The sequence below is a fragment of the Pavona decussata genome, unplaced genomic scaffold (assembly GCF_977016875.1).
Source record: "Pavona decussata unplaced genomic scaffold, jaPavDecu1.1 SCAFFOLD_87, whole genome shotgun sequence".
NCBI classification, from domain to species: domain Eukaryota; kingdom Metazoa; phylum Cnidaria; class Anthozoa; order Scleractinia; family Agariciidae; genus Pavona; species Pavona decussata.
In genome coordinates, this window is record NW_028145504.1 from 5,406,001 (window position 1) to 5,432,091 (window position 26,091).

Genomic DNA, 26,091 nt, shown 5'->3' on the forward strand with positions numbered 1-26,091 from the left:
TAAGGGGGCTCATTTTTTAGTGATGGCTTATTGTAGGGAATTTTGTTTTTCACATTACCATGTGAGAGGTCTTTTGGGTCTGAAACGTCTTCTCCGCCAATGCTCCAACCAAACAATAACAAGAAGTAATCCCTTGGTGACTGATATTAGCCCTCTCACTGCAGGCTGAAGCAGTAATCACCAAACCCACGCCCACCCACCTCCTTCCTCCACATCCCTACGATTCGGTAACAAATATTACACACTTGCTAAAATTTCCAGGTTTACTTCCATGACTAAAACCACAATTATTAAACCTCTTTTAGATGTTCTGCATCGTGTAAGCAGGTACATTTCACAAACGCTGGTAAATTTGTTTGCAAATTCAAAAATATTTCAAGCTTTGAAACACCAGTGTTTGGTGACACAAGTTCAAGTTTTCTGCGAGATCCTACCGGAAAATCTGATGCTACTTCGTCAAAGAAGTATGTTAACAGCTGTCGTAAAACTCCACCGTGAGAAACGATGAGAACATTAGCCAAGCAGGGTTGCCTACAGTCTTGATTAACCTTGTCTTGTGTGGAAAGAAACCCATTCTTGACTTCATGAGCCGCACAAATGTCACTCTGGCCTTCACAAGCCGAGCTAAAGTGTGAACTTCCAATTTCATGAATGATGGAATTAAAGCACTCTTTAACCCTTTGTCTGACTTCGTCAAGTGTTTCGGCTCCCTTGGGGACAAATTTGCTTGGTTTTGAATTATTTTGTGTTGCCATTTTCCGGAACTGTTCTTTTGAGCATCCCTCAGCTACACCATAGCACTGAATTATAAAGTTGACAAAAAATAATAAATTTAAATACTAAATTTTGAACATTTCCAGTCAATTCTGATGTTGCCATGGCAACCAAGTTTTTGTAAGCATGCTGACCAAGATGTTCCCATTTTTCACATGAAAATGGCTGTTTTATAAGTATTCTGTGGCATTTCTACTTTTCTTACAAGTCCATTTTAGCGATCCTTTATAGATTTCAGTTTATTTTCAATCAACCAACTTGATTTTCTAGAGATCTAAAAATATGAGATGGTGGATCTAACATGGTGGCCTTGCAATTAAATAATGTAATGAAATTACATGCATCATTGACATTTGACCACCTTATCTTATAGAGGATAAAATGTGCGTCATATATTGCTGATAAACAGAGATTAGTGCGGAACAAAAACTGAATGAGTGTTTCAAGAACCTCTCCCCAGTGCCACAGCAGGGAGCGAGTTTGCTAGTATTTCTGAGGGTTACATCAGAATTAACATGCTGGTTCTATGCATTGAGGAATTAATATTTTTTTCAGGGTGGAGCTGGCAAACAAGTATTTACAAGTATAGATAGCCAAAAACTGATTTAAATTACACGTTTTTCTAGGCACAAGTTGCATTTATATTAGTGAAAATGCATAGCATACTCACTCGTTCCCTGAGGCCAGAATCCTCAACAATTTTTATGCGCGAGCAGAAATGGCTTTCCTTAACAATAGCCTCTGCAGTCTGAATAAAGGAAAACAAATAACAGCAAATAACAATAGTTGAAGTAATGGAATATTTTAAGCCTGGTGAATAAATGAGAATGATGTATTATTCAGTAAGTGACACAGGCATACTCAGAAAAAAAATCAGAGTGCTCCTATCAAGAGTGGAACCGAAGACCTTCCCATTACTAGTTCGGATGCCATTTAAGTTACATTATACCTTCAGAGGTGTCTTCAGAGGTGCCTTGCGTCCACGCTATGTAGCTTATAGAGCTGGCTATCAAACTAAACCAAGAATTTTGAAATAAAATGAATTGCTGAATTTTTAGCGCTGTTTTCTTGAATCAATTTTTTCACTTGGGGGAGCCACTTCAAAGAGCTAAAACTCAAAAGGAATTTAACAACAAAAACATGTCTACGAATTTTTTTTTTTTTTAAATACTTTTTCTTCGAGAGTGATTTTTGTACATTCACCCCACATTTTTTTCATCCTATTTCGAAAATGCTCTATAACTTTTCATTGTGATGGAATCTGGCAAAACGCAGACACGTCCTTTTAGCGCTTTGGGTCTGGAAACTGAGGAGCAAATTAAATTAGCGAAAAACAAAATTTGCTTTGACAGGTAGCTTTAAAAGGTGATTCGGACACTCATATTTAAAGGTCGTGAAAAATTTGACAATTCATTTTATTTCAAAATTCTTGGTATAGTTTGATAGCCAGCTCTATAAGCTTTACTTTGATACAGGGGTTTAGGTATCTACAATTTAAACTGGACGTGCTACATCACTTAAACGCGAGACACCTCTGAAGGTATAGGGTAACCTTAAACTAGGTTCATGGGACAAACATCCTGCATACTGCTAGGATTGAACCTAGCAGTATTGGGCCATTTTTGTGGATGGGTACTATCCATCTGGACAGTCTTGCCAGATATTAAGTGTCTTTCCACTGAATTGAACATTATCACATCATATGATCAATTTAAACCAATAAGACTCTGAGACTAACTAATCAAAAGACAAATAGCCGTGATAAGATAAAGATAATTACACAGTTCAAATCCTAACTAGAGAGGCTGTACTGTCACCGGATGCACTGAAACAAGCCAAACCAAACCCAAATAAACTGCCGCAACGGGTATAAGAACCACGGTTGCTGAACCGGCGATAAACGCAGCACCCGTAACCCAGAAATGACCTTTGATATCAAAATACAAAACTTGCGACAGTCGCATTGTTTAGTCTATCATGCAAATACTCCCAATCATCATGTTAAGCTACTGCAAACATACAAGAAGCTAAATTAGTGAAAAGACCGAAATGGAAGCGGCAAATATGCGTGTAGATATCTCTCAAAGACAGTCTAGTTAGAACTAAATACAACGTACGAACTGTACAGTAGTCGTGTTGACCCATGAACACCTTTTTTAAAATACTAAGACACGATTCTTGTTCTTTTTTCAGTTCAATACCAGGGAAGACTATTGGAGCTTCTTTAAGTGCTTCCTTGGATTTGGTTTTGACTCTGTACAAGTCAACTCAACTGAGCTAATAACGTTTTTTCGCTATCAGTCTTTCGATATCCAACAATCTTGATAATTTTGTTTCCGACAGTGTGACGTAACCCTTTGTGTTTCGTCCAATCAGCGCCAACGTCTGAAATTCGGACGTTCAACACAGACTTCAGAAAGGTTCTGTGTCAGGCCTTCTTCTCCTGACTTCTCCCCCTCCCCTCACCTTACCCCCTCCCCTTAGGAAGGCCTGATACTCAGACAGGCTAAAAGAGAGTTGACTGTAATCATTGCTCACCTTCCGAGCCCTTGTTAAATCACTTGAGAACACATGAGAAAAGTTTTCATCTTGGAGTTTGATTCCAACAAGTTGTGTTTGTTTAATGCCTTCTTCAGACAAGACTGTATCCATGTGCCCTATAATATTGCAATCACACACAAGATTAAGAGTAGCTTACATGTATGCAGCTAATATCTCTAAGCATTTATTTACCCACAAGTATAAAGAGACATTCATTCATCTTGTTTACTTCCATGCTTTCAAATTCTGTCTTAAGTTCATTTTGTTGGTGAAAATTGTTCTGTTAAATAAAGAAAATCTTGCATGAATTTAAGCTTAACTTAATTATTTTGTTGTTTTCATTTTAAGCAATCGACATCGACAACATTTCCACTGCAATTTACAAGGTTTTTTTATCACAAGTCAACGAGCAAAATTTTCATATCTTGCCTTCAAAAAGTGTCACCCCCATCATTAGTGCCTTTCGGAATTGCATTTTCTTTCATGCTATTTACTTCTTCCTCAGAAACATCAACAAATCGCTAAGCAGCCATTTTGAAAATTAGTGCTCCAACTATAATCATCTTGCGCGAGGTGACTATAGCAGGATATGATGTAATCCTCGACCAATCAGATCAACAGGATCTTTATAATCACCTGAGTAATTATACTAAAATGATAATAGGTAATTGTAAAATAAACAAGATGTCTTTCTTCTTAATTACATGATGGTACATGTATTTGATTTTACGATTTCCGTGCAGGCAATTGTGGTAACACCATGCTCAACACCTGTTGTACTCTGCAAACTTGTTAACCATTCTACCACTCCCTCTGTGGTTTATTGTAATTTCATCATTTGCTTCACAATCAAAAAACTTTACACGAAACATCAGTCTCCACAGTTGTTGGATTATAATTAATTAAATTCACTCACGTTTTGAAGATTGGAAAGCATTGCATGGGGAATAATGCCAGATAACAAAATAAATGATAAATGACTGATAAATGATAAATGACTAAAAAAGCTGTATACTTTTCTCCATTTTTCTAACCCATTTAAGGTTACCCTATACCTTCGGGAGGTGTCTCGCGTCCAAGTGATGTAGCGCGTTCAGTTTAAACTGAAGATACCTAAAATGAAGTGTCGAATTTTTCACGACCTCTAAATGCGAGCGTCCGAATCACCTTTTTAAAGCTACAAGTCAAAGTGAATTTTGTTTTTCGCTAATTTAATTTGTTCCTCAGTTTCCAGACCCAAAGCGCTAAAAAACCGCGTCTGCATTTTGCCATATTCAATCGCAATGAAAAGTTATTATAGAACATTTTCCAAAAACAGGATGACAAAAATGTGGAGTGATTGTACAAAAATCGCTCTCAGAGAAAAAATATTTCGAAAGAAAACATTCGCAGACACCTTTTTGTTGTTTGTATGTTAAACTAGCTACTGTCCAAATTTGAAGGCAAACAAACAAATTCCCTTTCAGTTTTAGCTCTTTGAAGTGGCTCCTCCAAGTGAAAAATATTGATTCGAGAAAACAGCGCTAAAAATTCGGCAATTTATTTTATTTCAAAATTCTTGGTTTAGTTTGATAGCCAGCTCTAAGCTTTAATTTGATATAAGGGTGTAGATCTAGATCTACAGTTTGAATCGGATGCGCTACATCACTTGGACATGAGACACCTCTGAAGACACCTCTGAAGGTATAAGGTAACCTTAACAAAATACAGTCGACTCCCGATAACTCGAACCTTCAAGGGAAACTGAAAAAGACTCGAGTTATCGAGGGTGAAATTATATAGAAAAAGACCTGTAAGGAAAGGCAAATTGGTTCGAGTTAGCGGTAGGTTCGAGTTAGCGAGGGTTCGAGTTATCGGGAGTCGACTGTACTGCCAAATTTTTTAACCTCATTAACTGGCCAATATTTGCATGATCAAACTCTGAAAATAAAAAGCATGGTTTAAGGATAGCTGTTTTGTTACCCAATAATTACAGTGGGACACGCCTTACTGTGGTCACTTTAGTGTTTGTGCGAACAGTAACATGATATTGACAATGACGTAAGCGACATGATTGAAAGTACAGGATTGATGTGTATATAGTTTTGGGTGTGTGTGAAATAAAGCAGTTGCAATGCGAATCCAATGGGCCTGGTTCATTACTTTACAGTACTGCTAGTGTTTGCTACATAAACACTAAATTTGGCGACGAGGATACTCTCTCGAACTTTATGCCTGGTGCCGAGGATTCTGTTGCGGTTTCTGAGGACGAGGAACCAGTCGCGGTGATGGCAACTCCTTTACAACTCCCAGCCATTCAACCCTTTTCGGTCACTACAGATCAAACGACGCTCGGGCAGCGCTGGTCTAAATGGGTAAAAGGGTTGGAGTACTTTCTTGTGGCTTCGAATGTTACCAATAAGAAGCAGAAGCGGGCCGTTCTACTACATTTGGCGGGTGCTGAAGTACAAACGATCTTCGAAACTCTCAGCGACACGGGAGAGGACTACGATTCGGCGCTGTCCAAGCTGACTGCCTACTTTGAACCAAAAAAGAACATTCCGTTCGAACGACATGCTTTTCGTCAAGCCGTGCAAGGGCCGGCCGAAGGCATTGATGCCTATGTGACTCGCTTACGAAGTCTTGCAAGGACATGCGAGTATGCCAACATCGACGAGATGATTCGGGACCAAGTGGTTGATAAATGCACGTCCAATGCCCTTCGCCGTCGGTTGTTGCGAGAAACCGACTTGACACTCGAAGTAATTCTACGGATCGCGCGTTCGATTGAAGCGTCTGATCTACACGCGGCTACTATCGAGGCAGCTACTCCGGGGACTTCGAGGCAGCAACTCAATAGGATTTCTAACGGGTCTCAAAAGCAACAATTACAAACGAAGGAAAATACTGCTCGTCGACCACAGAATGCGAGGAATGCGAAATTTAAGCCTCAGGACACGAAGCTGTTTGTGTGTTTCTGTTGTGGCCGCCCTGGTCACAAAGCCAAAGATCCTTCGTGTCCTGCGAATGGAAAAACGTGCAGTCATTGTGGAAAGCAAGGACACTTTGCTGGAGTTTGCAAGGGAACTCCGAAACCAGCTACTAAGGATACCAGAAATGTTACGCAACAACGCAATGGACTTCGGTATGTGACAACCGACCCTGAAACTTTCGATGACGAGTATTTGTTTGCGATTGGCGGTGATAAGGAGAACAACACTGTTCCAATAACTGTTGCCGGTACCTTGATTCCCGTGATTATTGACTCTGGTGCGAGTGTCAATGTACTGGATAGTGCTACGTTCAATCTACTAACGGACGAGAACATTGTACTTCGAAATTCCACTGTTAAGATTTATCCATACGGCTCGGAAACGCCGCTTCCTGTCAAAGGATCATTCAGTGCAAATGTGTCAACACCTCAACTCCACACGCGTGCCGACATTGTGGTTGTTGAAAATTCCAACGCGGGTTCTCTTCTGGGCAAGAAAACAGCAACAGAGCTTGGTTTGCTAAGAGTTGGACCGGAATACCCGTGTGAGGTGAACCAGATTACAGTGCAATCTGTCCAAGCAATTGTGGACAAACATGATGCCGTTTTTAATGGCATCGGCAAACTGAAAGATTATCAGCTGAAAATACACGTTGACCCAGAGGTCACTCCAGTTGCCCAACCACAGCGTCGCGTGCCATTTCACGTTCGCACAGATGTGGAGAAGAAGCTAGAGGAGTTACAAATGCTCGATATTATTGAAGATGTGGAAGGCCCAACGCCTTGGGTCTCGCCTTTAGTTGCTGTTCCAAAGTCCAATGGGGATGTACGCGTATGTGTTGATATGCGGCAAGCAAATGAAGCTGTTATCAGAGAGTGACATCCGATACCAACACTTGAGGAAACATTGCACGCACTTAATGGCACCGCGGTTTTCTCAAAACTCGACCTGCGATGGGGTTATCACCAGGTCGAACTGCATCCAGATTCCAGGGTTCTTACTACATTTTCTACACACCAGGGACTTAAGCGCTACAAACGCTTAATATTTGGCTTGTCATCTGCACCTGAAATGTACCAATACGTGATTCAGCAAACTTTACAGGGAATCCCCGGAGCAAGGAACATTTCTGATGACATTATTGTGTTTGGCGCTGACCAAGCAAGTCACGACAAGAGCCTGGAACAGACACTAGAACGCCTTGAGAGCAAGGGACTTACACTGAATCGAGAGAAGTGTGTGTTCAGTGTCTCGGAATTAGTGTTTTTCGGGTTCAAAATTTCTGCTGATGGCCTGGCGCCGGATGACAAGAAGGTCGATGCGGTGAGGAATGCGAGAACACCACAGAACCCAGCTGAAGTGCGCAGTTTTCTTGGGTTGGTGAATTACTGTGCGCGTTTTATCCCGAATTTCGCGACACTTGCAGAGCCGCTACGACAGCTTACTAGGAGCGACACTGAGTGGACTTGGGATAAAACCCAACAGGATGCATTTGATCGCCTTCGAGTGATTCTCACTAGTGACTGTGTTGTTGCACATTATGATCAGTCAGCGGACACTGAACTGAAAGTGGATGCTAGTCCAGTCGGACTAGGTGCGATTTTACTGCAGCGAAGCGGGGACACTGCTCGTCCTGTCGCTTACGCTAGTCGTACGTTAACTGATGTGGAGAGGCGATACTCGCAGACCGAGAAGGAGGCCTTGGCTGTTGTGTGGGCTTGCGAGCGGTTCCACATTTACCTGTACGGCAAACCGTTCACTTTGTATACAGACCACAAGCCGCTCGAGATCATCTAAGTCCCAAGTCCAAGCCACCACCTCGAATTGAACGTTGGGCTCTTCGCCTACAGCCCTACACATTTAATGTTGTTCACATGCCTGGAAAGACAAATCCGGCTGATGTGTTGTCCAGGTTGCCGCTGAACGACCAACGGTTCCGGGAAAGGAACATTGCTGAAGAATACATTAACTATGTAACATTGAATGCTGTGCCGAAAGCATTAACCCTTGAGCAGATTGCGAAGGCCACTGCAGAGGATCCAGTCCTCCAACAAGTTCAAAGTTGTTTACATGGCTCTGAGTGGCCAGATCTGCCAGCCCTCCGACCGTACAAGAAGGTCGAGGCTGAACTTTGCGTCAGCAATGGGGTCATCCTCCGAGGGACACGAATTGTCATGCCGAGTACCCTATGGCATTCTACCTTACTGACTGCACACGAGGGACACCAAGGGTTCGTGCGAACAAAGCAGATGGTCAGGGAGAAAGTGTGGTGGCCAGGCATTGTGCAGCAGGTGGAGACAATGGTTAAGGCGTGTCTATCTTGTCAGTCTGTTGCTGGCAAGTCACCGATGGAACCACTTCGACCCACAGAAATGCCTGACAAACCATGGCAGGAGGTACATATAGACCTCTGTGGACCCTTTCCGTCTGGGGAAAGTTTATTAGTCTGTGAAGATGCATGTACGCGCTGGCCAGAGGTAGGCATCATACGTTCGACTACTTCTGCAACCATAATTGGACATTTTCGTAAGATATTCGCTGCACATGGTTTGCCGGAGAAAGTGGTGACTGACAATGGTGCCAATCTGGTGTCGGAGGAATTTAAGAATTTCCTAAAGATGCATGGTGTCCAGCATCAGAAAGTGACACCCTACTGGCCACAGGCCAATGCAGAAGGTGAACGATTCAACAGGACCATTGAAAAAGCAATCCGAACTGCACACGCGGAAGGCAAGGATTGGCGCACAGACATGTATACCTTCCTACTGAATTATCGTGCGACACCTCATGCGACTACCGGAGCGTCGCCAGCACTTCTACATCTGGGACGAGAGCTCAGAACCAAAGTACCACAAGTGGAGACAAAAATGTCTAGTGTTCTGTCAGCCGCGTTACAGTCTGCAAAGGTCAAGGACCGTCAAGCCAAGCAGCGCACAAAGGCTTATGCAGACAAGAAAAACCGAACACGTTCTTCAGACATCAAGTCGGGTGACAAAGTGCTGCTCCGACAGGCGAGGCAGAACAAGCTGTCGACGACGTACGACCCTAAACCCTACACTGTGCTAGAGCGTAAGGGTCCGAGTTTGATTCTGCAGCGCGAAGGAACTGTATTCATGCGCAACATATCACATGCGCGTAAACTGCACCAGAACACTGCTGTTCCGGCAGAAGACGAGGATTACGACATGGACACTAGTACACATGACCAACAGGCAGCTGTGGACCAACATGCTCCAGAGGCAGTAGCTCCAGTTGTCCGGAGATCAAGTCGTGTGAGACATGCACCTGCGCGTCTCAATGATTTCCAATTGTGAACTGACCATTTACAAGTCCTAGTGACATATATATAGCTTGGAGTTTACGTTTACGAGTCCTAGAGACATAGAACTGAAAGTTTTGTTGGTTTCGCTATTAGCCAGAAAATAGCCTTATGATTCACAGCTGATTTTCAAATCTAATCAAGGGAGGGATTTAGTGTTTGTGCGAACAGTAACATGATATTGACAATGACGTAAGCGACATGATTGAAAGTACAGGATTGATGTGTATATAGTTTTGGGTGAGTGTGAAATAAAGCAGTTGCAATGCGAATCCAATGGGCCTGGTTCATTACTTTACAGTACTGCTAGTGTTTGCTACATAAACACTAAAGTCACCCAACACACTTTTTTTACAAGTTAGCCAATCAGGATACCCAAATTTGATTAACAGTCATGCCTCCTTGCAAATTCCAACAGGCAAGTGACGCAACAACGGATCATTTAAAACATGTCGTTTTGCATTTTATGGCTAACTTGTGAAAAAAAGTTTGTTGGGTGGCCAAGGTAAGGTGCGCCGCACTGTAATTTTCCTGTGCACTGTTACATGGGGATGAAGTCAACCTGTATGAGCCCCATAGCTAGCAAGGAAACATATTTAAGAGTAAGTTTCAGCAAAAATTGTTTCAAAGTAATAATCCTCATACAAAGTCCTCTACTTTTGAGAAATGTCTCAAATTTCCCATCTTCTTGATGCTTATAAGGGGTTTATTAGATGCACTGCAGACTAATAATATTATGTGTTTACCTTGAAATATGTCATTCTTGTTTTCTGGAGTTTCGCCACTGCAAGGAAAACTCAAAGTAAGTGTGTACACGAAGAAGAATGAAATCATTACAATTGAAAACAATTTGCATAAATATTTATTCGTTTTGAGAGAGTGAAAATTGGAAAGAAAGAAAGGAAGGAACAACAGAGGGATGGAATGCCATAATACTATTACATCATGCAAAATCATCACTTCCAGCCCTGCATTGTAGCACATTACGTCAAAAAAATTCTGTCTTGAGAGTTTCAAGGGAAGTTCTCTCCCAAAACACCAAATGATAAAAGTTACACACATATTCACACAGCAACTTTTACCATTTAATACCAAACCATTGGATAAAGTGGTTGCAGACTGCTTGCAAATGTAAGTAAGCTTTCTGTGCGGGGGCAAAGCATTTTATGCAACTAAGTCCCATTGGCTTCTAAATTCCAGCCAACGTCTGTACAAGCTTGTGCAAGCTAGTTAAACCAGTTGACAGCCAGTCAGAAGGCTAAATTTTTGATATATTTGTCCAGGTTTGTGGACAGTGGCAGATCAAAGAATTGGATGAATGTTTGCAGAGGGTGACCAAGGAACCTGTGCTCACAGGGTAGGCGAAAAACGACAATGTGGAACAAAGTTTCTTGCCTAGGGAACAAAGTCACATAAGTAGAGGCAAGGCCTTAACCATTTTTTAGCGCTTAAATCCAACCCTCTAACCACTAAGAAAACCACCTTCCCTCCATAAGAGATATGGTTTACATGTTCCTAATTGTGGGAGGCAGTGTGGCCAAGTGGTTAGGGCACCAGACTTGAAATCCAGAGGTCCCATTTAAGTCCTGCTCTACCAGCTAGCTTGATTTGTTTCTTGGTACAATATGTAGTCCCGGCCCAAGTTCAATTTGGGGCTTCCGAGTTGACATAGCAGCCAGCTGGTCTACCTCCTACCGGTTGAGATTTTTAACCACATTTTGTTCAATAATTTGAAATTCTTTTTTTGTGAAGTTTAATGCTCATACCCACTAGTAATTATTGTGCTATAAACGCTTACAAGGGTAAATTAAGGTTGCTGTAGTCGTAGTAACTCCATGGTGCATTCCGTGTACGTCCCACGCCGAAGATACCCCGAGAGTTTCGAACTTCCACATTTCCACGCCAAGCGGCTGCTGAAGCGCGTACGCCAAGAAAATGTTATGTCGACCGCCTGTACACTCTAAATCTTACATCGGGAGAGAAATCCTGTATATTTTTGGACAAAAACAGTTCTCTTACAGGGCCCGCAGAGTGGAGTGGAGTGGAGTGGGGGTGGGAGGGGGGGGGGGGAGCGAAAGCGAACGTGTTAGCGTGAGACAACTAGGGAGTCCGGGGGCATGCTCCCCCGTAAAAAGTTTTAAATTTTTAAGTTTTAGAAATGCATCAAAAGCCTAGGTCATTTTTTTGTCAGGCCATTAAGCCTCCAAGGTTTACGCTGTTTCACGCCATAGACCACGATCATGCGCCAAGTACTCCAAGCTATTTGAAACCCACGCCGAAGATCTTCGGGGTAACCTACATAAAATGCAGCCTGGTTGTTACTTAAGCTTAACTAAACCAGGTCAATATGAAATGTGCAAAAATAAGAACAAAATATAATTTGTTCTAGTACGCTTAATGGTTACAAAACTTGTAAAATTAATACATTATCTTGAAATGTCAGTCTGAGGTGCAGTAGCACGCTGGGGCAGTGGTTTGGTCTGAGATATGTACAATACTCCGCAAAGCATCTCTGCCCAAAATATTTCAAGCACCCCCTATACTTTCTCGACATATCAACAAGCATTGTTAGCAATGTATGGATATTCCGGCATAAAACGACAGAACACAAATGAAGAAATTAACCTAACATTGGACAAAAAGGACAATGTATTATTGTATTCATTTCGCTTTTGATGATGGTAAAGAGATCACGAAATAGTCCTGAAATGTATAAGACTTACGCAAAACTGAGCCGGTTAATTAATAGGGCCGACTGCGGGAAAAATACCGGTTCAAAGATGCCGCGCGGTTCTCCGTCGATTTTTACCATCTAGAATTCACTACGCACAGAATAAGAACGACATGAAACAACTTACTGTCTGACAAGAGTGAGAAGAATGTACGGACGAACTTCTGCATCGATATTTTCATCGGCCATGTCCATCCGACTCAAAGACCCAGTGACGTGGGTTGACGTCACATACGGGCTGAATGCCCGTCCCTCGGGAAGATTTATCGAACTGTGTAATGTAATGAGCGTAAAACAAAGGAAAACATCCATAACAACAGAGGAAAACTAAAACTTAACCGAAACAAAAATTAACTACAACATACACATGTATAAGTACGACTTCAATGGACATCCCATTGGCTCAACGCACGGGCAAGTTCTAAATTTTTAAAAATGAATGCTGTCACTTGCAGCAATGTCAATAATCGGATGCCGGTGCGTGACTGTCACAGCATGCAATACTCAATTGTCAAATGTCAATAACTCAATGAAATGGCTTCAAGCTTCAATACCACTGAATACCTGAAAGCAATAACTTGTTATCTGTGTGGCAGAGCAGCTTGCAGCCACTTGATTGACAAATATAATCACTTTACTTAAGCCCCATCCTTTTTATACGATGATTTTTAACTGGAGGTGGATGTGGTGCAGTCTGAAATGTCAGCCATCTCCTCAACCTAACACCCCTGTGGGTAAGGGTGATCCAGAACCAGTTGTTGATAGGTAAGGCTGGATTTCTTCTGCTCTCTCGGGTCCAGCTTTCCTCCCCGAGAGGCGTGTCATTTCCCAAACAGCCACTGGTAATCGAGCCTATAGTGGACAGGCTGTATCAGGTAGTCAGATAGTGTGGAGCAACATGAAGGAAAAATTGATACAATATTTTTTCATTCCTACACCAGTAATTTCTCTGTGCATCCAGTCTTGCCTGGAACAGATTACAGTGGACATGTATACTGTGCATTGCTCCCTGGGAAACCAGGTTCAAATTCCAGGAAGCAAAGTATTTAAACAGAGTGGTTTAATACGTCAAAACTGTCAAGAATTTTGCATAGAGCTTACTGGTCACATAGACTTCCTCCACTGGGGATACCAAACCAGATACTTACGGTTGCAAATGGTCTACAAGGTTTCGTCAGAGTTTACAAAATCTTCTGTACCTGACTCAGGTAACAAGAACACCATAAAGGGATTAAGATTTGATGTGTAAAAACACTCACTCTGCATGAGGGTTATACATTATGGTGTACTTCTTAAGCTTTGGGTTCTCTGCAAATTAACAACGTCAAATGACCAAATTCAAGGTTTTGTGGAAAGTCCAAGATCAAGACACAAATTTCTCATTCTCTACTTAAACTGCAACACCATTTGCTATAATTTAGTTTCCAAACATTTTGGCCACTGACTTTGTAGAAGTAATGATAATTGCAAAGAAATTCAAATTAGTTGAATTTACATTTCAGGTGTGGTTTTTTTTACAATTACATTCAATTTTGTTGGTAAGGTCGTTAGACATCACACCAACGTTAACATTATACAAAAAGCTAAAAATAATAACAATATAAAAATTAAAATTAATATGAGTTAAAAATATAAATAAATAAATATGAAAATAATTGAAATACATATATCATTCTCACCCAATTAAAACATACTTGGAAAATTATGTTGATCTTAAATGTCTCTAAAGAATCACTTTCAACAATGTCTTTTGGCAGTTTCTTCCACATCCTCAGGGTGTGTGGGAAAAAGGAATAAAAATATACATCCTTTGTGGCATTCACATTTAAGAATTTCTAATCATGACTTACACAGGTTTTGGCACCACAGTTCGTATGCGGGCGCAGAAAACTATTTTGATAGATATCAACAATTCCATGACATATTTTATACCTGAGACTTAATCTGGCTATTGATCTCCTTGTTTCAAGACTGGACCATCCTAGGTCACTTAACATCCTAGTTACACTAGCTGTAGGTTGGCTACTAAATTTTACGACAGGTATTTTCACTTTGCAAGGATCAAGGATACCTTGCACATCCCATGCCTGTGTGACAGGCGCCAAACAAGAAAGGATGGAATGATTCAATACCAAACATGCCACCACACAGGCAAATGCAACACATGCTCTCACTGCAAACACCAGCACACCACCTGTTCATGTTAAGGATAATCTGACAAAAATGATATTAAGAACTTTCTTCAAATCATTTAATGTCTGCTTTAGAAACTCATTAATCATAAACTGTTCCCAGTGAAGATAGAATGCCTATTTATACACAAATTCCTAGTTCTTCCTAGTTCAAGAAAAAGGGACAAGCATGGCACACTTTTGGCAGTTTGCAACAGTCTAAGATGCTGCAATATCCTTAAAATTAATACTCTGGAAAGGCACTACAAAAGGACAGCTGCCTCAACAGACATCGCTGATAGATCTTCACCATCAGTTCTCATAGTAAAGGATTTACGTTCCCTCTTAGGCATTATAAACATTTGAAGTTTGTCTGGAGATGGATGACTGTGGTACTCCAGAATACTAATAATATTATTCATAGTTTAAATGTTTTGTTTTAACTTTAAGTAAGGGCAAAATAAAAGTCTCAATCGAAAATTATCCAACAGAGACTCCACACAGGTCTTACAACCTAGGCCTTGTTTTCCAACGTAAAATCTAACAAACGAAAACGTGACAATCGTACTTCACATAAATTAAATATAAGCAGTCCGCTTATTTACATAAGAAAACTTTTCAGTCTCTTCAATGAATTTGCCTGTTGTAATAGGAACATTCTTTGTAGGCTGAGGACATTTAATGCCATTTAAGGATGCAAATTTTCGAAGGTCATTGGTTCAGGAGATAAGAATCAACAGATCATGATAGAAAAATTTCCAAAAACACTTCGGACCAAGCAGATTTTCATGTATACAGTACACCAACACTGCATTTATTTTCACTTTTTGAAACAAAAGTTTCAAACAGCGATTAACACACCATAGCCTAGATACAGGCGTTCAAAAAACTTATTTATTGATGAGTTGAGCTTATTTCAATCCGTGATGCATGATTCTACGAAAAACAAAAACAAAGCTATTGAAATTACTTGCCACAAACGTATATACGGAGAGTAGAAATGACGCTCTAAAATACATGTTTAAACTCTATATATTAATCTGTATAAACTTAGCTGTTTAAATACAGCAAATATTGCAAATGCGAGATCTATCCCCGCTGTCTAGCCTGAAAAACTAGAAATGTTTTCAGCAAAAATCAGGAATCGCTGAAAAATTGCAAATCAAATCACTTTCGGTTCTTTGACATACTAAACGCTCTTCTGATGTGAGCTGGTCTGCTAAGATCTCCATTTAAAGCCTTCATGTTGTCTCTTTCGCTTTTCTGTTGAGTTTTCCCTGTTTCGCCACCAATTTGGGTAGCAGCAGTTATACTTGTTACATGACTAAATAAACATGGCGTCGAAATTTCCACTTTCTTTAGTTTGCGGAACTTTTTGAAGCGTTCTTTGCTAGCGCTCGGTGGAAGTTTATTTAATTCAGGGGCCGAAGCAGCAGTTGAAACCTCTTGCATTGCAGCTTCAATGTCTTTTAAGAACACATTCGCAGCTTCTTCGCAATTGAAACGTAAGCCCGCCATTGTCCCGTCGCCATTTGATAACATCAGCGTATGAAAGTTCTTTTGTTGCGCTCTGTAATTCGAACTCGACGTAAGAGTCTCTTTCCATGTCGAAAACCCACTATCTCTTTCCACTAGACTTAAATACGCTCCTTTAGGATTCCTCGCTCCACTATCTCCTGTACTAACCACCAAAACTGGTACCCCGCTACGCGCAAGCATCCATTGATTCGAAGCAGATTCTAAATTCGGTGGTTGCCAAAAGTACAAGCTTGCTGTCGCTCCGCACACCACAACGCGGTTTGACAGACAAGATAACGACAGTTTGATCTTGAAAATATCCTTCTCTGATAATCGTTCGCTCAAGGCTTCGTCGCTAAGTGTTGTCCTCATTGACATAGCTGTAGCTTTGATTTAACCTTAATAAACCAGCAAAATTCGCATGGGACGTGACCACCGGAGATTCCAAATTAAGGCAGTCTTTGTGGGAGAAACGCACCTCCAATAAACATTAAACTACAATTTCCACAATTAAAAACTCTCCACTGCTATTGCTATTTCGTCTACCATTAGGGAGTGAACAATTTCCGCCAGAAACAGTCGTAATTTTCGGATTCTCGACACTTCACAGTTCCTTGATCAACAAACGCAATTTCAAGACTGAGGCCACGTGACGTCATCACCTTTTATTTTGACGGATGACACGATGTGTGACCTGGGTGCGGTTACTTCCGGTCCACAGTCTGCAGTCCAACGGGTTATTTTTTTGGACTCAGGGCCATTTTGGGTAATGTCGGTACATTCGGTTACGAGCTTGCAGCTCAAGATTGACATAAATCTTGAGGTCTATATAAAAATAAATGTTTGGAAAAATAGCTTTCAAAGTTAGAGATTTACCCCTCTCCCCCCCTCCCCCCCCTCACATTGGAACAGTAAAATGAAGTCGTCGCGAGATTTGCAAGCATGTCTTGTAACCTAAAGAAATTGTCTGGAAAATTTTACTGTTACCTACAAGCAAACTCGTGAAATATCCAGCTAAGATTATTTTAAAATTACTTTCGGTGTCTTTTTGTGGTTATTTTACGGTCATTATCAGTTTACGCTTTGCTGATGAAAAGCATAAATGCCCCCCTGGATGAAATCGATTAAGGGTGATTTGGAGTGCTTTTTGAATGGATATTTTATCTTCTGAGCATCTTGTATATATATTAGTTTATAATGATGGCAATTAGCACTGTTATCCTAAATAAACTGATCGTTAAATCTATTATACATATGAAGTTTAGAACGGCCCGGGGCTTAAAAACGGTCCTAAACAATGCACCTGATTCGGAGAAGATAGTTGCGTAATATAGGCACTGGTAGAAATAATAGTCCAGGCATCACTTTCTACGTTCCGCTGAGAAGCAAACTGCGTATCAGAAAAATTTCAAAATCATGTGGAATGAGCAACTGTTTCAAGCGGCCATTACTTAGGCCAGTGTGTCAGGTACTCGCAGTTTTGATAGCGTCCAAATACCATTTATGTGCGTCGTTATAATAGCAAAGAAAATCAAGTCTGTTCCCTGCGACTGTGTTGCTTATCCTTGCGCATGAAATTCAGCCCCGGGTCAGGAGCCAGGAGCCCGGGCTCTTAGCATAGCCGGATATCCCCAAAGAGGCATCCAACAATCTTGAACAATTCAAATGGGAAATGAAAATAACCTCCACCCCGGTTATTTCAATAATAGAAAAATGGCGCGTTTTGCTTTGCGCGCGAATTCATCATTGCTTTTGTCTTTTATTATTATTATTTTTTTCTTTTTGGAGGAGGGGGGGGGGGTGGTTTACTTTCTTGTTTTATTAAGTCTAAGATTGTAGGTCAATCCTGGATCGGTGAGGGGAGCTGGCGGAGAACCCCAGGTATGTGAAGCTCGCCTCTCAAACCCTTACATGTTAAGGCCTGTTTAAACGGTTTCAACATTTGACCAACATTCGTTCAACGTAAGTTGAACGGATGTTGTGTTCAAATGGCTTCACAGAACGCCATTCAACGTTTTCGAGAGTAGGGGAAAAGTTGAGTCGATGTTGAATGAAAGTTTAAACCAATTAAAATTTGATTCAGCACGCTTTCAACAAGCTTTCAATGTTGAATGTTGAACGACCTGTTCAAACGCCTCCGACATTTGGTTCAACAAAGTGTTGAACGCATGTTGAGGCAAATGTTGAGACCGTTTAAATGGGTCTTTACGCTCTCAGACAAATCTGCAAGAATTTCCCTTTCCAATTTCAAACCTAAATATGTAATTTTCCTGACCCATTTTAAGCCCCGACCTTTTTTCACAAGGTTTGACAGCAAGATCGATCCCCATTTTCAATTCTCTTTCACCGTGTACGCACTTCAAGTTTCCACGAAGATTTCGAAGCATTTTTTTTTTTTTTTGCATGCGATTGCTTGTACGAAGCCGAAAGAACGAGGTGAGAGTTACGAGTTAATTGTTGCGCGCAGTTGCGCGTTATACATTTCCAGGCCTAGTAGCTAGGTCACAGCGTGTTACCCAGGGCGGGAAGGGGTGTTACCATTTGCGCGCGGCGCCAGCAATGGATTTCCAGGTCAAGCTGCCAAACACGCACATGCTCAGTCCATGGAAGATCTAGTGTGATAACAATCGTCTGCCACAGCTATTCTAGACAAAAATAACCTGTTTGAGAAGCACAAAAACTGAAGCGTGGGAGGGTCAGGAGTATAATTCGAGCAGGAAGTGGGAGCAGAGGGTCGCGCGTTAGTTCCCACCCTGCTCCTTTCATTCCCCTAGACTTCCGGTAAATTCAGTCACTCTTCATTTCAAAACATCTGATTGCGAGATTAGACTATCGTATATCGTACATCTGGCATCAAGCAATACGCTCCTATTTGTATATCATGCATCACTCATCGGACGCGGACAGTGTACATTACACGTGGCGCATGGCCGCGAACTAATTGTGCATCGTGTGCCGCGCAGGGTATCGCGCGCTGCCTCCCCTCCCCCCCCCCCCCCCCAGTCGTGCATCTTGCATTAGAAAATATTAACGGCAGACTGATCCCAACGGCGGAGGTGACAAGCTTGAGAGAGCAAACAACAAAAGCTAGAATAACTGAAATATATTTGTTTTTTAAAAAAACAAATTTTTTTGCCCGATATTTCGGTTTGCAATACAAACCTTCCTCGGGGGCTGAACGAAAAAGAAAAGTGAGAAACTCACTTCTCACTTCTCACTTTTCTTTTTCGTTCAGCCCCCGAGGAAGGTTTGTATTGCAAACCGAAATATCGGGCAAAAAAATTTGTTTTTTTAAAAAACAAATATATTTCAGTTATTCTAGCTTTTGTTGTTTGCTCTCTCAAGCTTGTCACCTCCGCCGTTGGGATCAGTCTGCCGTTAATATTTTCTATTTGAGATAATTTGCTGATCCAGGTCTACAAGTGATCCGGCACCACTCATTGGTTTGTCGCTGTGGAATTGCAGATTTTATTGCATCTTGCATTATGTATCTTGGATTGTGCGTCGCGCAGCATGCATTGCGCATCATGTTTCTTGCCTCGTGGTCGTGCATCACCATGGAGTACGCTCCTTCCCAAGTCTCTCTGCACATGCCCCTGTAGGATCAGGACCACGCACTTGCATTTGGCTATGAATACCCGGATGAATATTATGACTTGGTCTGAATAGTTTTTGCAAAAGGACAAGTGAAGGAACAAAGGAACACTGTATCGCAATGTAGAGAAAGAACATAGTATCAGTTCATCCTCCCCCCCCCCCCCCTCTAAAAAAAAAACAAACAAACAAACCAAAACAAGAAAAAAAGAAGCGTAATCACAGGCAGCCCAAGTTCGCGTCACAAGAGAGCGTGTGATAATTTTAAAATAACTAGTGAGACGATGACCTTTGAGTGCAAGCGGTATTGTGTTACAGACAGCCGTTGAGAAATTTGAACGCATTATAAGACTTTGTATGGGAACCAAAATGCCGACGATTTTTATGCTAAAAAAACGCTAAATTTAACTTTCACTCAATAAAATGAATAAAACTGGCTCACCTCTGGTGCATTCTTGTGCGTTTTGGGGTTTATTTTGCCGTTTCGGGCGTTCTTTGGTAATGACAGTGATTTCAAAGAACGCCCGAAACGGCAAAATAAACCCCAAAACGCACAAGAATACACCAGGGGTGAGTCAGTTAAATGAAAGTTAAATTTAGCGTTTTTTTAGCGTAAAAATCGTCGGCATTTTGGTTCCCATACAAAGTCTTATAATGCGTTCAAATTTCTCAACGGCTGTCTGTAACACAATACCGCTTGCACTCAAAGGTCATCGTCTCACTAGTTATTAATTATCACACGCTCTCTTGTGACGCGAACTTGGGCTGCCTGTGGCGTAATTTCCAGAGCTAATCGCCGGTTTTCAACAAACAAAGGAGTGCTGATAAGTTTTTATATACCTTTTAAATACCGCTTGCTTGCTAAAATGCATCAACTCCCGTCAAACAAACAAAAGTTAACGCACATGACGTGCCCCAGCCAGTTTAATAGTTTTGACGCTTGGCACATCCGTTGTTGACTCATTTCAATGAATTGCATGACTGAACGAGCTATGTTGAATAATGCTGTTTATAGAAATTTGAATAAGAAGTAGACCGCGGTTCAGCCACGGGGCAAATAATCTACTTGCTTCTAATCATAAATGACCCTTGATTTACGACATTTGCAGCGTAAATATTTTACAGGAGGTGCTGTCAATTATCAAAATTGTTACCAGGTTCTGCTCAACGGTATGATATGGCATGCTCTCGATCTCCGATTGGGAAAGTGTGGATATTGGAACCCACTGTCCGCAAACAGGGATTTAGTGCTGCAGTCATGTAAATGCGAGTGATATTTTCTGTTTACTCCCACGCCTTGATTTTGGAGATAATTTTCCCAACCAAGCGGAAATGGACTAAAGCCGCTCAGTGTTAAAACAGCCACGAATATTTCCTCTCGTTTCCTCGCGGTACACAACCTGGTAGCCACAAGTTCAGTCTTGAGGACAAGTAGATTGTTTGGGCGGTTTGTTTGGAACAACACTTAGCTGTCGTGCAGCAATTAAGTGTGCCTGATTCACTTGAGATCTTTGTTTTAGTGGACAAAGCGATTTCCAATGAAGCCTGCGATGGTTTTAAGCGGGGAAGACGTCCAGCGAGTTAGAGAATCGTTGGAGAAGACACTCACCCCGCAACATAAGGTTGTCATCGCGCCATGCTTAGCGGAGGTTTTTGTCTTGAACAAGAGTAAAAGCATCCTCCGTCGATCATTTAAAGAGAAATGGAATACCATCGGAAAAGGAGTCATAGCTTTAGTCTACAACACCGACAGCCTTGGTCAACGAATAGAAATCTGCCTGACGTCCATTAAGACCCGAGCGATCATTTGGCGAGAAACAGTGGTTGCGTATTTGACAAGGATCGAATCACCACAACCGAACTGTCATACGTTTAACAGCACGAAAAACTTCTATGAAAAGACAGCGATACGTTACGACAACGAAACCGTCGCTAGCCTTGTGTTACGAGCACTGAGTGTGTTTTCATCGCAATCAAAATCACAGAGGGATGCAAGGAGTTCTGGGCATAAACCTGCTTCGCGGTCACACTCGTTCAATGTTGCTCCCAGACCAAGGCACCCGCGCGCACAAGAAAACGCTTTTGAACGATGTACTGTTGCGCTATCTAACATGCAGATTCAACAAGTGTTTAGTAGTAGCGAGGGAAGACCGGTCAGCGAACCACAAACAGCTTCATTGTGCACAAGAAGCGCACAAACTGTTCCGCAAAGCCCGCAAAGCGACCGACTCGTATCGGTTTCCGAAGCATGCGAGAAAAGCTCGCCAGACCAGACTACTGATTATCACCATAAACAGATACTAAGCAACAAACGGCCCACCCGGAGTACAAGTTTCAATTTGGTTAGACGTCGCACAGAACCCGTTCTGCAGAGAACAGAATTAATGGTAACTGATTTGTGTACAACTGAGCTTTGAAATCGATTTGCAATCCCAAAGGGGACTGTACTTGAAAAGAACAAATATGAGTATTTAATAGTTAAAACGCTTCACTAAATCGCCTTGACAGACTCGAAATTTTTATTTTAATTTCTAGAACGATTTTATCTATGGTATGTCGGAACGCAGGGGTAAAAGATGTGTGATATTATCATGTTGTTGTAAGATCATTAAGATCAACACAGTTTGAATTTAAACCCACTGTATTCAAATCAGCGGAGAAATTAAGCTAAGATTTTGAACAGATCGCCTTAGTTTATGTGCATTACCTTACAGCAAGTTTTAATTTATTGAAAGGAAAGAGATGAATCAAGTGGCTGATCAATAAATTATTCTTCATTGTTATATTTTGTCGTCAGCTAGTTGTCTCCGCAAATTATTAGCGGTTTTAACCCCTCGTAAAATCATTAACCCCTGAAATAGCCCAACAGGTCATTTCCTTCATGAATAGTTATTTCGATTATGAGTTTGACAAGTCAAAAAAGATGTAGCAACGAAAAACTGGACGGAAAGGAATCAGTTTGCACAGACAATACGTCAGTTTACTTTACGACTAAATTCTTTGCTGACATATCGCAGTTGAATTGTACCTAATTTATACATATGTAAATCAGCGAAGCCGCCCAGGTCCGGTATTTGCGATACAATAAACAGTCGTAAGTGGGTGGATGACTCTTGAAACAACTATCAGACTTGTGGTCAGTTATTTATTCCTCAGTGGCATGCAATGGTCACGTCGAAACAATTTCAGTCATTTAAAAAGAAAAATACTTCAGTTTCTTTTTGGGCCACGTCAGGAAAAGTCGAGTGGCGAGAACTTTCTATTATTACCAATTACCTACATCGCTGGAAACTTTCTATGTCAATTTATCGATAGATGATTTTGTTTTCTAGAAAGTACTCGAAATTGTACTCGGAAACCCTTTAGCTCGAGAAGATGAAATGAAGATAGCGCGGAATATTCGTAAACCGTGCGTCGAATTGCGTGTTTTCAAGATTGGCTTTACTTCGAAATTTTGTTTGTCAGAATGAGTGAAATCCGGCTTTACTTTATAACCTAGGGCAAAGGACCTCTTTCCAAAGAGGTCACCACGCAAGTTCAAAATCGAACAAAAATCTGAAAAATCTTATTTTGCACATTTTTTTATATTCAATAGTTAAACTAACAGCGTCTCAGGTAAGTACTCTGTAATTAGCCAGCATTCAGTGAATTCTCCCTGCAACATGTAAGCACTTGATCAAAAACATATAAGTCACGAGTATGACTGAAGGGAATGGTCACCAAACTCAACCATGCACTAGTAACAATAGTATCATAGGAAATGTATAGAGAATATGCATTTTAATACTAGCTGAAGTTAAAGAGTTAATTTTAAACTAAGCTTTCTGTATTACACAGCGTTATAAACAACACCACAAAATCATTATGCTGCCGGCGTATTTACAACTCAGTATACCCGGCAAAACACCAACTCCGTGACAACGCCATCAAAGACGGGGCTTGTCTGACAGCATGAAAAAGCAGTTCATTGCCTGATTTCATACCGTGGAGGTCTGGGTACGAGTCTGTGTATTATGGGTTATGGGACTCAACACCCACATAGCCTGAAAGAGCACACCGCACTTTACAACATTTCCAAGTTTGGTGTTAATCAAGCTAATATTAGGAAAGATACAGCCATTCAAAAACTCCAAATTTTACTAAGAAATGTATGGAACGCCGGACGTGTGTCCGGCGTTCCATACATTTCTTAGTAAATTTTTAAGTTTTTGAATGGCTGTATCTCGCCTAATATTAGCTTGATTGACACCAAACTTGAGGATGTTGTAAAGTTCGATGTGCTCTTTCCGGCTATGTGGGTGTTGAGTCCCATAACCCATAATACACGGACTCGTACCCAGACCCCCACGGTATGAAATCAGGCAATTAGCATTCGTTTGTATGGTCACCACAGGTTTCCCAAGCTCAAAGTTGTGTGAGCAACCTCGTTTCCAGGGTCTCTCATCTTCCGACGTGAAGAGGAGAGACCCTGGGAACGAGGTTGTTGTGTGAGTTGGAACGTGACCTTTCATCTTACGCGGTGTTAGGTTACATGAGAACCGTTCAGAATTTGAACGCTTTATAAGACGTTGTATGGGGAATAAAATGTCGTTCATTTAGAACGCTAAATACTTTAAAATATCCTCATTTTTTACGTAAGATGATTAAAAAAAACTCACGTCTTGTGTGTCCGTTGTGCTTTTTCATTATTTTCGCTGTTTGGGGCTTTTTATGCCACCACTGTTCTCCGTTTCATAAGACAGGCGTCCCAAGCTCACGTTTAGAGAAAGCGAAAAATAAACTAGTAATACCTGCCGGTAGAGTGCCAACGAGTAAAAACTGTCACAGTTGCGTGCCGAATGAAAATTAAGGAGTAACCAGACTACAAACAGTTTTCAAACTGAATCATTGTTTAATAAAGCATTGCAAAACTCTCATGCTATTCTTTGTTGTTTAGAATGTCTATAAGAACTAGACTTGTGAGGTAGATTAGAGGTGAAACATCTGCGGCCCTTGCATTACCTGTTCGAGTTTATACAAAAACCAAATCAAACAACTTTAATGTGTACAAGAATAGCTATCAACCTAGGAATAACAGAATTTTACAATAAAAATGCGCTTTTCAATCCAATTTATTGAATTAATGAGCCACAAGTACGGTATTTAAAAGAAAATAGAAGAATGGCACAAAGCTAAGTTGCAATTGACTTGAAATATTTCTCCTGTATTCAAACATCTCCAATGTGCAACTCCCTCAAACAGAACCTAAACATCAACAAAAAAAACACTCAATTTGACTAGAAAACGATGAAATCTAAAATATTTTGTAAATACCTATAATTTTGGTCCGCAGTGTATCAGTTTGCAATGATATCTTTATTGTGCATATTATGTTACCGACCACATGAATTCACATAACGACACTGGCCTACTATTGTCCGTATTAGCTTGCAATTTGAATATTTTTGATCAGTAATGATTTCTTGTAACATAAGCAAGCGAAAATTAAAGTTAACAGCCGACGTTTCGGCGTTGTCGTGATACCATTCTCAAGGCAAAGTGGATAAATTTGAATATTATCATGATTAAAGATTAAAAGTTACTTTAAGAAAATTGCTCCCTCCTCAGAAAACAAAACACACTACAAACAGTTAACATTGGAATTCTTTTACCTCCTCGACTGACAGAGCCGTCGGAACTTTCGCCGTCCACCAACCAACGGAGCAACAAATCTGCCATTAGAGCGGAACATTTCCACACAGTCGCGCAGGATCGAAAAATAAGATGGCGCGTAGGAAAAATTCGATTGCTCCTAAACGTGAAAACTTCTGCAAAGTTTCCTAGCGCTTAAAAAAGATCTTTGCTATTTTTAAACACCATCCTGATACAGTAGGACGCATAAACGCTGCTTTTCTTATCCAAATCTCTTAAACAGAGTGAAGACAACTAAATTCGCCACTTACGCCGCCATATAGTTTATAAAATTTAAGTTCGCGCGTGTGTAAGAAGAATCTGGGTACTAGCGCTCACCGATACTGATGTGGCCATGTGATTGGTTTAGATAAAAAATACCGCGATCCCATTGGCTAGCTCGAAAACAAACACCGATGATGTCACTCTTACATTACCTTATGCTTACATTATGCTTACATTTTCATTCGAGGTTTTTTCTTCCTGTACCAAAACTAACTCGCGCTGTGTGAGTTGGAACGTGACCTTTCATCTTACGCGATGTTACGTTACATGAGAACCGTTCAGAATTTGAGCGCTTTATAATGTTTATAAGACGTTGTATGGGGAATAAAATGTCATTCATTTAGAACGCTAAATACTTTAAAATATCCTCATTTTTTACATAAGATGGTTAAAAAGAACTCACCTCTAGTGTGTCCGTTGTGCTTTTTCATTATTTTCGCTGTTTGGGGCTTTTTATCCCACCACTGTTCTCCCCTTCATAAGACAGGCGTTACAAGCTCACGTTTAGAGAAAGCG

General features: G+C 41.0%; 3 protein-coding genes across 3 annotated transcripts; 1 reads left to right on the top strand and 2 right to left on the bottom strand.

The window, feature by feature from the left end:
• Positions 1–244: 244 nt before the first annotated feature.
• Positions 245–12,562, bottom strand: LOC146474993 (fructose-2,6-bisphosphatase TIGAR-like). The gene is made up of 5 exons (XM_085116778.1): positions 12,465–12,562; positions 10,353–10,390; positions 3,313–3,431; positions 1,445–1,522; positions 245–800 (listed from the first exon to the last, which is right to left on the bottom strand). Exons 1-5 carry the CDS (start codon positions 12,530–12,532, stop codon positions 291–293), a joined length of 813 nt encoding a protein of 270 aa, XP_084972904.1. The 5' UTR covers positions 12,533–12,562; the 3' UTR covers positions 245–290.
• A 2,009-nt stretch (positions 12,563–14,571) lies between these two features.
• Positions 14,572–16,674, bottom strand: LOC146474994 (uncharacterized). The gene has a single exon (XM_085116721.1). The coding sequence runs from the start codon at positions 16,402–16,404 to the stop codon at positions 15,676–15,678; it is 729 nt and encodes a 242-aa protein (XP_084972847.1). The 5' UTR covers positions 16,405–16,674; the 3' UTR covers positions 14,572–15,675.
• Positions 16,675–20,504: 3,830 nt separating this feature from the next.
• Positions 20,505–22,405, top strand: LOC146474995 (uncharacterized). The gene has a single exon (XM_085116779.1). The coding sequence runs from the start codon at positions 21,159–21,161 to the stop codon at positions 22,035–22,037; it is 879 nt and encodes a 292-aa protein (XP_084972905.1). The 5' UTR covers positions 20,505–21,158; the 3' UTR covers positions 22,038–22,405.
• Positions 22,406–26,091: the final 3,686 nt, after the last annotated feature.

Bases quoted from the DNA above. Each gene is read 5' to 3' on its own strand.
- LOC146474993 (XM_085116778.1), bottom strand. From the start codon at position 12,532: ATGGACATGGCCGATGAAAATATCGATGCAGAAGTTCGTCCGTACATT. The intron at 10,391-12,464 runs GTAAGTTGTTTC...TTTTCCTTGCAG, and splicing joins CTTCTCACTCTTGTCAGACA to TGGCGAAACTCCAGAAAACA. The intron at 801-1,444 runs GTGAGTATGCTA...TTTATAATTCAG, and splicing joins ATTCTGGCCTCAGGGAACGA to TGCTATGGTGTAGCTGAGGG.
- LOC146474994 (XM_085116721.1), bottom strand. From the start codon at position 16,404: ATGTCAATGAGGACAACACTTAGCGACGAAGCCTTGAGCGAACGATTA.
- LOC146474995 (XM_085116779.1), top strand. From the start codon at position 21,159: ATGAAGCCTGCGATGGTTTTAAGCGGGGAAGACGTCCAGCGAGTTAGA.